This window comes from Epinephelus lanceolatus, chromosome 10 (genome assembly GCF_041903045.1).
Source record: "Epinephelus lanceolatus isolate andai-2023 chromosome 10, ASM4190304v1, whole genome shotgun sequence".
Classification (NCBI taxonomy): domain Eukaryota; kingdom Metazoa; phylum Chordata; class Actinopteri; order Perciformes; family Serranidae; genus Epinephelus; species Epinephelus lanceolatus.
In genome coordinates this window covers 24,390,322-24,401,880 of record NC_135743.1, presented here as the reverse complement: position 1 = coordinate 24,401,880, position 11,559 = coordinate 24,390,322, and the positions used below count along the sequence as shown (strand labels likewise).

At 40.1% G+C, this 11,559-nt stretch overlaps 1 protein-coding gene across 1 annotated transcript; it reads left to right on the top strand.

The window, feature by feature from the left end:
- The first annotated feature begins 470 nt into the window (after positions 1-470).
- On the top strand, positions 471-7,705 carry kcnj20 (potassium inwardly rectifying channel subfamily J member 20). Its single transcript, XM_033641077.1, has 3 exons — positions 471-1,665; positions 6,583-6,838; positions 7,633-7,705. The coding sequence occupies exons 1-3, from the start codon at positions 471-473 to the stop codon at positions 7,703-7,705; spliced, it is 1,524 nt and encodes a 507-aa protein (XP_033496968.1).
- Positions 7,706-11,559: the final 3,854 nt, after the last annotated feature.

The window sequence follows — 11,559 nt, the reverse complement described above, 5'->3', positions numbered from 1 at the left end:
AATTTGATAAGCCTCAGCTGGTCTTACTTGAATATACAAGTTTAATTATAACAATAATTGGATCAGAGAAGCTCTTGGTAAAGCACCAACATGGACAGAGACATGCCAAAAGCTTAGCCGAGTCTTCTCAGTCTTATATTGTTTATTTCACATATCAGACAGAACTGTTTAACACCTCAGAGTCTCCTCACATGCCTGCATGCAGGCAGACTATGAGGAGGAAAATATCTTAAGCACTGTCATACACTTTCAAACTGTTATTATTATTCATGATTATACTCACATACTTCCATATTTGATATCTTTTCCACAGCAAGCAGTGATTTGGATTTTCCAAGAAAACACTGTACGACTTTGATTTAAGGGCGTCTTGTTGGCTTGAAAACCTGTGAGAGAGGAGAATAACATTCATTACCTTTTTTTGCTTTTTCCAGAGAGATGCAGACTCACCACTTTCTCTTGCGGACATCATGCCAGGGAATTTTCCAGAGCTTTCAACAGCCATGCGTAGGCATAAAAGCACCACAGATATCCCTTTTCGTGGTAACATTTGCTTGCTTCCACCACCCACCCTCGGTCTCACAGAAACAGAGCAAGCCCTCTTGCGTCGCTCGTCACTGAGAGAGACCAACACTGTGTCACGCTACCCTCGCCATGCTCTCAGCGTGCCTAACATGGGCAGCACAACTCCCCTTCGTGTCACTAACAGTCCCCTCCGCAGCACCCAGCTCTCACCTGTACACAGCAACATATCCAGCCCTAGAGAGGTGGAGAGGCTGGCTAAAGCCCGGAGTAAACTCCTGGAGAGTGAGTGTAACCAAACCCCCACCCTTCCTCCAGAAACCAGAGAGCAAATTCGCTACGTCTCCAAGGATGGAAAGTGTCGCGTCAACCTGGGCTACATATCTGAGAGGGGTCGCTTTCTGTCTGACATCTTTACCTCTTTTGTGGACCTTCAGTACCGCTGGTTTCTATTTGTATTCATGATGTGCTACATCACCACCTGGTTCTTGTTTGCTGGGCTCTACTTCTTGAATGCTTTCTTCCGAGGTGACCTAGGGCAAGAGCGACCCCTGAGCACCCATGTAGAACACCTTGTAGACCAAAGGCCCTGCTATTTAGGTGTAGATGGCTTCATCTCAGCTCTACTCTTCTCCGTGGAAACGCAGCGCACCATTGGTTATGGGTCACGCACTGTTTCTCCCTCCTGCCACGAAGGCATTCTGCTAGTTATGATACAGTGCATTGTTGGGTCCATGATAGATGCACTCATGGTGGGTTGCATGTTTGTTAAAATATCCAGACCTAAGAAGCGGGCTGAGACACTACTTTTCAGTCGCACCTGCGTTATTGCCAACCGTGATGACCAGCTATGTTTGATGTTCCGCTTGGGGGACCTGAGAGAAAGCCACATGGTGGATGCCAAGATCCGTGCAAAGTTAATCAAGTCGCGCCAAACAGCCGAGGGCGAGTTCTTGCCACTGGAGCAGACGGAGATTGACCTCGGCTACGAAACTGGGTCAGACCGACTCTTCCTGGTGGAGCCTCAAGTCATTCAGCACAATATTGACTCTAACAGCCCCTTTTGGGAGCTGGGCCCTCAGCAGCTTAGACGACAACAGTTTGAGATAATCGTTATCTTGGAGGGCATTGTGGAGGCCACAGGTGAGTAATCAGTAATAGTAGTAGTCAAAGAGAGATATAGCAGATATCGCACAAGATCTAAGAGTGTTCATTTATTGTCATTATACAAAGCAGGGTTGCACAAGAAATGCAAGATGTAGTCTCTTTAAGTGTCTCATCAAAAGAGACTCACTGCAGCCTGTTTTATTTTGCTGGACGGATCAGTGAATGACAACAACCCCGCCCACATTTTAAAGAGTACTGTTTGCAGTGGATAGCGAGGGTCTAGGTACCGTGCCTGAGGGGTTACTTCTGGTTCCAAAGGAGCTAAAAAAAAATCCATTCAAACGGCACTCTGAGAACTTTGATCATTCCTAGTTCTTGCGGTGCAGCCCATACAAAAAGTGGGGTTCTTAAAACTATGAAGAAGTTCCTTGGGTCCAAAAACACCCTTAGTCTTGATTTCACTCCTGCCTAGAGGTCTGCTTCAACTCCCAGCAATTGTATTTGTTTACTGCTCTGTTCACAGCATTGAAAAGTGTGTCAGCCGTTGTCGTTGGGACTTTTCTTTTGTGGTTGGTTTGAGAGATCCAGATGACAGAGAGTGATTGCTAAACATATTTTTTTGTGCTGTGAGCACCACAAGGGACATTTCCAAATCACTTTGACTGGTTTGGCGGGAGGCAGGAGTCTCAAACAGTCAGTGGCTGAAAATCACAAGATGTTATTGTGTAAGTTACAGTGAAAATACTCTTCTAAAGTGTTCATGTTTACTTTCAGTATTGTGCAAAAACTGACAGGGCAATGTTGCATATCCAATCGTTTTGTACAGTCAAGATAATCTGCATTTCTTGGGAAAGTGATTAATTCATAGCATGGCAGATTATAATCTAAATGTTCAAAGGCTGAGGGTAGAAATCCCACAAAAAAAGCTTTAATAAAAATAAAGGGGAAAAAAAAGCAGGAAATGAAATGTCTGAGCCAGTTGGAAAGAATCCCTTTACCCTGTTTTGTTGCTGACTGTTCTGAACAGCGGGTCAGAGTGACCCTGAGGAGCTAAGCAATGCAAGGCCTGTGTTTTTGTTTGTGTTTTTTAATCTTTGTTAGGTTAAAATGGTGATCATCTGATTTGATCAAAAAGTTGTAAATATTAAAGTGTGGCCATTCAGTGGGATAATTTCTTAAAGGTGAGCAAAGTAAGGATAGACTGAGTTCCTCAATACAAGTCTACCTTTTCCTCTCTGATAAGGTGCTCTCTGATAAATTAGTCCTTTAACAACATGCTGAAATCTATTGTATTTAGCTAGTTACAAGCTTGGCTGCATATTGTTGTGCCATTTGTTTTACCCTCCAGTCAGCGTGGTTTTCAAAGTACGATGCTCTGCACTCTGCTTCCATTGACACTTTATAAACATCTAGTGTGTGAGATCTAGTGACATCTAGTGATGAGCTTGTGAATTGCAACCAACTGAAACTTTTCTCGTGCCAAGGTGTAGGATGCGACAACTTAGAGCCAGTGTTTAGTTTGTCCGTGCTGGGCTAAATAAACAATATAAGACTGAGAAGACTCTGCTAAGCTTTTGGCATGTCTCTGTCCATGTTGGTGCTTTACCAAGAGCTTCTCTGATCCAATTATTGTTATAATTAAACTTGTATATTCAACGACATGGCTGACTTTGTGAAAGATAACTTACTCCGTATGTAGATAAAGGCTAAACAGCTCACTCTAATGTAACAAGAATACAACAATTATTATTTTCCGGTGATTACCCTAATGAACACATAGCCAGGAAACGTGCATTGCTTAAACAATTTTCTCAAACTTTTGGAAAATACATGTGCATCATCTTTCTGACAGTAACACTGTTTTCATCGAAACATATTTGTAAACTGTAAGCTGTCAATGAAATGCTGCAAAAAGTACAAGACTGTTTAGTCTCAAATTGGAAACAGCTGTGTGAACAGAAGGGCCTCTGTCTCTTGCAAGTATATGCGGTAAAACTAACTGCAAATGAGAGACTCCCTAGGGGCACAGCAGAGAAAGAGGGAAGATGGAAAAAGTGAAGCAGTAGGAGCAAGAATGCTTCCTAATGACATTCAAGCACTGACACAGAGTCAAGAATTTCCTTAGTATTGCTGGAATTGTTTTCAGTGCTGACTATGATGCTGTGACACAAAGTTGAATAGTCAAGTGCAAATTATAGAGAGAATTCAGAGCATTTCTTACAATATAAATGTACCCTATGCCTAATCATGAGTATACTATGAATGAATGTTTTATCCACCCACCAACTTCCCTTATACACACACTAATAGCTGTTTGTATGAGGCAGATTCATAGCAGTATTGAGGTATGGATTGGTATATCTTTGCTCTGAGTTGAACATTATGGGAAGTGAGTGTTTGGTTGTTAAGTGTGAGTAAGATCAGAGTAATATTCATCTTTGATTGTGTCTGAGTCTTTGGTAGGAGCATTTACTGTAATGATACCATTAGGCGTGTAGATTTTTGTGCAATGGACATGGCTTACTGAGAAGGAAAACAAAGTGTCTGCACGCATAGATGACAGTAGAAAAAAAATGCCTTCAGTTTCAACTCAAGCTGCACACAGCTGTACAAATTCAAGCCATTGAGCAAATTCAAGAAACCAGATGATAAAGGTGTCTGGAAAGTTGGAACTTTTGAAATCCTGCTTTGTAAGTCAGAATGCACTGAGAATTGGCACATTCTTTGGTTTCTTACGCATGTCAAAAAACAAGATAATACAGCAAAACTGGAATTGACCTACGTCCTCCCAGAGAACAGACGCAACATAATTTCTACACAGTCTACAGGAGGGAACAATGAGAGGATATGTAGCCTCTCCTGCTGATAAGCTAAAAAATACAAACATCAGAAATGCCAGCAGCCACATCCCTGTTAAACTGCAGCTGAACTGCAGCCCAGTAATTTTCTCACAATGATGGTACTTTTGGTTTTTCAAATGTCTGCGTTTCTGTAAATGACGTTATTTAAAATGCTGTTATTTTGTTTCCTGTCTTGTTTATGTTTATTTTTTTTCCTGAAATGCTTTTGTGTTTCCTTTTGCTTTTTGATTTGTTGCCCAGTGTTGTAGTGCTTTACACATGACTACTACACATGACACAAAAACCCTAAGAGCTGGAAAAAATGTGATTCAGTGCAACAGCCATGCAGATGACAGTAACATAAGAGGAAACTTAAAATTACATTGTTTTAAAGGTATACTACGCAGGATTTGTGGGTAAATGTTTGTAAATTGTACTGCCAAAAAGTGTACATGAAAGCCAAAACCAGATTGGCATTATACTTTATGACTGGGTTATAATCTGCCGTGCTTCTGCCCCTGACGTCATGCTTTTACTTTGTTTTATTCATTATTCATTCAAGCTTAATGTTTCCTATTTTATATCGTTAATTGCCCACGTGTGTTTTGATTGTCTGCCCCACCTTAATTGGTTTCACCTGTCCCCCATTAGCCCCGCAGTCAGCCTACCTCCTGCTCATCTGTTTTCACTCCTGAATAAGTCATTCCCACTTACTCCAGCCCACTTCCTTTGTTCTATCTACCCGGAAAGGATGTATTTGTGCACACTGGTTTCCAGTCTGGGGGTGATAAAAGATATGTGGCCGAACTTAAAACTGTGTATGGTCTCTACTCTTCGCTCTTCAAGAATGCCTTTTTGTCAATTTGTATTTGTTGCAGTTGAGCTAGTTTTGGAATATTGCTATGCCAATATGAAATTTCTACTGTACGACTGTTTGTCCATGTGTTGTGTGAGGCACATTATTTAGTTTTTGTCTTCTGTTTTTTTCTTAGTTTGTTTCTGTTTATGTGATGATGGAGTGATGCTGTTTGTTTGTGTATTGGTTGTGTTGTATGTAGTCACCACCTGCTTATACTGAACTCCACTTCTAAATGTCAAAAGTGACAAGAAATTACAAGAAAATGATGAAAAAGAGAAAAAAAAAGAGAAGAAAAATAAATAAATAAATAAAAAAGAGAGAAAAGGTACCCACTAGGGGGAGTGGTGGTTGGGCTTTAAGAAAAAGGGGTGTATGAATTTTATTTTATTTCTTAATATATCCTCCTGGGACCCTGGGACCTCGTAAGAGGACATCACATGTTGGGTTTACTTGACCTTATACTTTATTCTACTTTTTTGTGCCATCTAGTGGTAGTAAGAGCACAATACACTTATCCATGTAAAACAAGATAACAGCCAACTCTGCCAAGTCAGTCTGCAGCCGATCCTGACACAAAAGTGAACAAGGTCCAAAACCTGATCAGATTTCATTCATTCAACTAAATGAACTTGTTAATTTTAGAGTTGAGATTTTTTTTTTCAAGATATAAACTTAAAAAAAATCTCACAGGATAAGGGTACGATGAAGGTCTAAACACAAGCTATATTCAGAGCCTTCACTCTGCATTAGAACATTAGATAAGCTAAGATAAGATACACCGTTAAAACAACCAAATATCTCAGAACAGAGTGTAAGGGAAAAGAAAACATTGAATTTGTCAACAACAAAAAAAAAAACAGTTTGTATGATTGTTTAAAAAAACAAAATACCGAGAACTGCATTAAAAGTTCCAAAAATAATCAGGAAAACTAATCTTTGATGCAATATGTGTAAATAATCTTCTCAACATTCATCCAAATGGCTTGTTTTAGACAAACGTCCTGCAGTTTTTGTGTTGTTTCTTTAGGTTACATTAACTGTTTATCAGTTGTTCTGTACTGTTATTGTTATTCATTGAATATAGTATGAAATATCTATAGAATATGTCCTTTACTCAGGGGTTGTCAGTTTAGAGTCAATGAAACAGTGACATCTTGTGGCTAATGTTGTGTACTTCAGTTTTAAATCACTGATGCATTTTTCATGTTTGAAAGAGCACTCACAGCCACTTCCATCTCCTCGTTTTACACACAGGCATGATGTGCCAAGCCAAAACATCCTACATAGAGACGGAGATAGAGTGGGGCGCTCGCTTTGAGCCCTGCATGACTTTGGAGAAGGGCTCGTTCAGAGTCGACCTGCGGCGGTTCCACAGCACCTACAAGGTCCCGCTGCCGGACTGCAGCGCCAGCCAGGTCCACCAGTTAATGCTACTGGCAGAGGACTCCAAAGCCAGCAATTGGGGGACCTGGGCAGAGGGGACGGCAGAGGAAGACAAAGACAAGCAGCCGTCTCATGGAGGATTCAGTTTTGATAACATACTTGAGGAGAGGGCGTCTGAGGACAATGAAAGTGAGGGGAAGCAAGGAAAAAGCTAAACACCGGTTTCTTAAAACGTTTGACCTCACAAGACTCGGTAAGCTAGCCTCTCAGTTCTGTTTTACTAGTTTTGTCATGTGTTAGCAACTAAGTTATTTCCATTCAAGCAGTTTAGCCTCCTGTTGTTTGAGAATATTGTGTCTAAAGGGACACGTTTAACTTAAAATGGAGACTACAGAGGTTGGTCGTCCCACTTTTTACTTGTATTTGAAGCCCTCAAAAACTAGGGGAGAGTGGGGCACAACCTAACCCATTTTAGTTGGGCTAAATTTGAGATTAATTATTTTTGGTTTTATTCTAACATTTAGAATTATTTATTTATTTATAAGGACAACACACATTAATCAACTTTTACTTTCTGTAAATGTGCCAGTGTTAGCCAGTTGGCTAATTTTCAACTGCAGTCCTTTGGCAAGATGTTTTGAAACCAATAAAAGGATAAAAAAAATCACAGGACAATTCACAGGACAAAAGACATACACCTATCAGCCAAATCATTAAATCCACTGACATTGATAACATTGATAATTTCATCACAATGCAGTGTTCTGCTGGGAGACCTTGGGTCCTGGCGTTCATGTGTATGCACTTTACCCACCTAAACATTGTCATAGACCAAGTACCCCCACTTATTGCAGCAGTAACCCCGATGACAGTAGCCCCCCAGCAAGGCAGTGCACTCTGCCACACCGCTAAACTGCTCAGGAATGGTCCAATAAATGTGACAAAGGGTTCAAGGCATCAACCTAACTTGCAAATTCCCAAGATCCTGATCTGATCAAGCAACTGTGGGACAAACTGGTACTCCAGAGGTTTTTTGTCCGGTCCTCGACAGGTCAGAGCCAAGTCTGATCTACGGCGGAGCCTCTGACCTGTCGAGGCATGGACACTGGACCTCTGGGGGTGTCCTGTGTTGTCTGGCAACAAGGCGTTGTCGACAGATCCTTTGAGTCCTGTGGGATGTGAGGTAAGGTACCGGCCCGTCCCACGAATACTCGATCAGATTGGTATCTGGGGAATCTGAAGGCCAGGTTGATGCCTTGAGCTGTTTGTCACGTCCCCTGTGCCATTCCTGAGCAGTTTTTATGGTGTCGCATGGTGCATTGTCCTACCTGAGGGGGTGCAGTTGCCATGAGGGGGTGTATTGGTCTGTAATGGTGTTTGGGTGGGTGCAGCATGTCAAGTGGTATCAACATGAATGCCAGGACCCAAGGTTTTCCAAAAGAACATTGCATTGTAACAAAATGATCAATGTTATTCACTTCACCAGCCAGGGGTTTTAATATTTTAGCCGATCGGTGTAAAGACAGCATTAACCACAGCAATTACAAATTTTCAAGCTAGAACAGTTGCCATGCAAAGCAACAAGCAACAGCAGAGCACCAACATACAGATTAGCATTACATTCAGACATGCAGAGCAGCAATATAAAATAAAAACAGATAAGATACAAAAGTCATTATGTATGATCAAATACACTAACACACAGTGAGTTAGCAGAAGGTTAGCGCAAAATAACAACAACATTTCTATGAGCAATGTACTGTATTGATTAGAAATGTTCACGTCTGATCGTCCAAAAACAGGTCTTGAGCCTTTGTTTGAAGGTGTGATAGGTGTTACAGTTTCTCATCTCAGATGGAAGATCGTCCCACATGCACATCTCTGCTACAAATGAACATCTGTTTGTTTTTTTCTGAAACTAGAACTGAAGTGAAATGTTACAACATATCCTATGGGTGAGGTTAATTTTAACAGGCAGAGGGTTAGTTTTAACACTTGCTGGAAAAGTCTGTTTAACACAATTAATTCAATTGTATCTATATACTATAGGGCAGTGGTTCCCAACTGTTGGGTCACGGTCCAAAAGTGGGTCCTGGGCTCATTCTGAATTAACTGCAAGTGACTCACAAATGTGTCAAATTTGTCAAAAAAACCCCACTATATTGCCAAGTACAGCGAATTTCCGCCAGAGCACTTTTATTTTGAAGTGCCGTTTCTTGTTGTAGAGTGAGTGACTAACAGACAGCTACTTGACAGCAGAGACAGCAGCCAAGCTTGACATTAAGGCCAAACACAAGTATGATGCTGACTATATTAAAGTGTGTGGACGTTATCTAATGACTAAGCAGAAATCTGGAATCCAATGACTGGACCAGTCGGGAACCACTGCTATAGGGTGATACTGTTTATGGATCTATTTATGATAGATATTCAGACATCTGTACATCCCTCATCAAACCACCAATTCTTCATGAATGGAAAGATCGACACATAAATGGATTCATAGTATGTGTGGATGTCACATATTTTTCTCTTTTCATCTGTGATAGATTGATGGATAGATGTGTAGATACGTATCTCTCCATCTACATCAGGGGAAGGACAGGTATCCACACAGGTATACATCCGTTACTCTATTATCAATGTTCAGTGGTTGAATATTTATAATAGAATATAGTTGAATATATTGATAGATATGCAAAGATTGGATAACCTAGATCCACCTGTCAAAATATGAGTATTGAATGTATGACTTTGACTTTGAAATTGTCAATAAGATACCCGACAAATTAAAAATACCTCTCTGTGGAATTTCGTGGGTCACTGTCTGGCGGTATTGTGCACAAATGGCCAGAAACAAGAAAGGATCGAATGCAATTCGATTTCAGTGTGAAATGGAAGTCTAAAATGTCAGGAGGAATGGAGTGACCTTACTCTCCTTAAAGTCTGGGTAAAGCAAAAATGAATGGGTAATGAGTTTGTCACACTACAGAAAAATGGGTTATTAAGCACTCAGCCAAATTTAAGTGATTAAAAAAGTCAGCAAGTATATAAAATCATGAAAATATAGAATAGGCAGTATTCTCTGCTCTGAGACACTGGGAGCAGCTGTCTGCTGCATGTGCTGAAGCCATGCCAACTCAGGAAAAGCTGCAGCCTCTTTTAATTGTAGCACGATAACGGTGGATGTTCCATCTAGCAGCTTTATTGGACTTGTACAGCCATACATGTTTGAGCCACCTGACACAGAATCAAATTGGCAGCCAGAGGACACTGACGTGCCTGAATATTAACCTCGTTCTTCTCAGTCTGCAACAGAATGGTCATTTTTATTTTTTCAAACAACAACAAAACTCAACGCCTCTAGGGACCTTATCACAATGTTTATTTACCATAACTTCCAGGTAGAAAATCCACATGTTACGCACATTAAAATCAAACAGTGCTGAGCAGACATTGTCTTAGTTAGTTTTTAGCTACCAAAAAGGCCCACCCAAAAACAAAGTTCAGTATAAGTTTAAGTGGAAGCTATATTTAGAATATTTTCTCCACTTTACCTTGCCGTCAGATAGTTTTTTTTGACAGTAACTGAAGCAGTTATATCAAAGCCACCAGACTCCACTGACAAAAAAGGTCATTTTATGTAGCGGAGCACTGAGTTGCTGGTCTGCTGCTGCCTCAATAGCTTACTGTGTAAGTTTAAAACACAACAGATATTAAAATATAGCATACACTTGCACAGGTATTGATTTTTTGGTTCATCAAACATGACAACAAAGCAACAAAGTACCTAAAATAAGCACAACAGAAATGTCAAATGGGTTGGACCACGTGTTTAACTTTATATCTTTAAACGTTACATCTGCGACTGAAAATGATAACAGAAATCTACAATTTTTGCAGACGCTATATATCTCTACAGTTGTAATCAATTACTAGTTTTCTACCCAGAGGTGATTGTTGCTGTTAGTGCGACCTCACAGTAATGTGGGCTAGTGTGAAGGAGGATGGCTCATGCTAAGGGTTGTGCCATTATATCATCAAGCAGGCTTTTCGCCCCGTCCAAAAAATATCCTGGACACAGAAATGGTGAAAAAACAGTCTAACTCCATATTTAAGTACCATATAGTTCTAAGTCTTTCAGGTTTTCAACAAGTGTTGTCTAACATGTATAATGTGTTAAGATAAAAATCTCAGATTTTACTTTACCCTGAATTTAAGCTTATTCTGTTCAAAAGCTATGAACTGTCAAATATGTCTTGTGCACTTGTGACAGCCATCCACATCGTGGGGTTGGTTGTCGTACACAATGGGATTGGTAGTCCTTATGTAATTTTAATAAAGGAAAATGCAAAAAAATTGAAGAAATCTTAAAAATTGATTTAACACGTTTAATTTATTGACATTTTTTAAATTGAAATGCAACAGCCTAACCAGATCATGCATCGAGACAACATAAGCAGGAAAAATCATTCCTATAAGTGCATTTTCATCCTCATATAACATCACAAAGAATAATACAAAGCAGTAGGCTTTACCCAACACTGCAGAGAATGTGAAAAGCATTTACACCTGTGATTTTTGAAAGAAGAAAAGAAAAAGCACAGACAATCATAGAGAAATAAACTGCTCCAAAAATAAAAGGTTGGGTCATTGAGTCACAAAGGTAACATTGTTTAAGAGAAGAGGTTAGGTTAAAAGAAGTTGTGGAGTTGTTTAATTTCAGTCCATTTCTGTATCTTTAATGTGTTTCCCTGTTGGGTTGACTTGTGTTCTAAGATTTAGGAAATAAATCCACTTGTATGACCATACAATAAGCAACGAAGGTGCCATTCCATCTACAGTCAG

Coding starts and splice junctions, on each gene's coding strand:
- kcnj20 (XM_033641077.1), top strand. CDS start 471: ATGCCAGGGAATTTTCCAGAGCTTTCAACAGCCATGCGTAGGCATAAA. Junction 1,666..6,582: donor GGGCATTGTGGAGGCCACAG/GTGAGTAATCAG, acceptor TTTTACACACAG/GCATGATGTGCCAAGCCAAA. Junction 6,839..7,632: donor GAAGACAAAGACAAGCAGCC/GTCTCATGGAGG, acceptor TAAACTGCTCAG/GAATGGTCCAATAAATGTGA.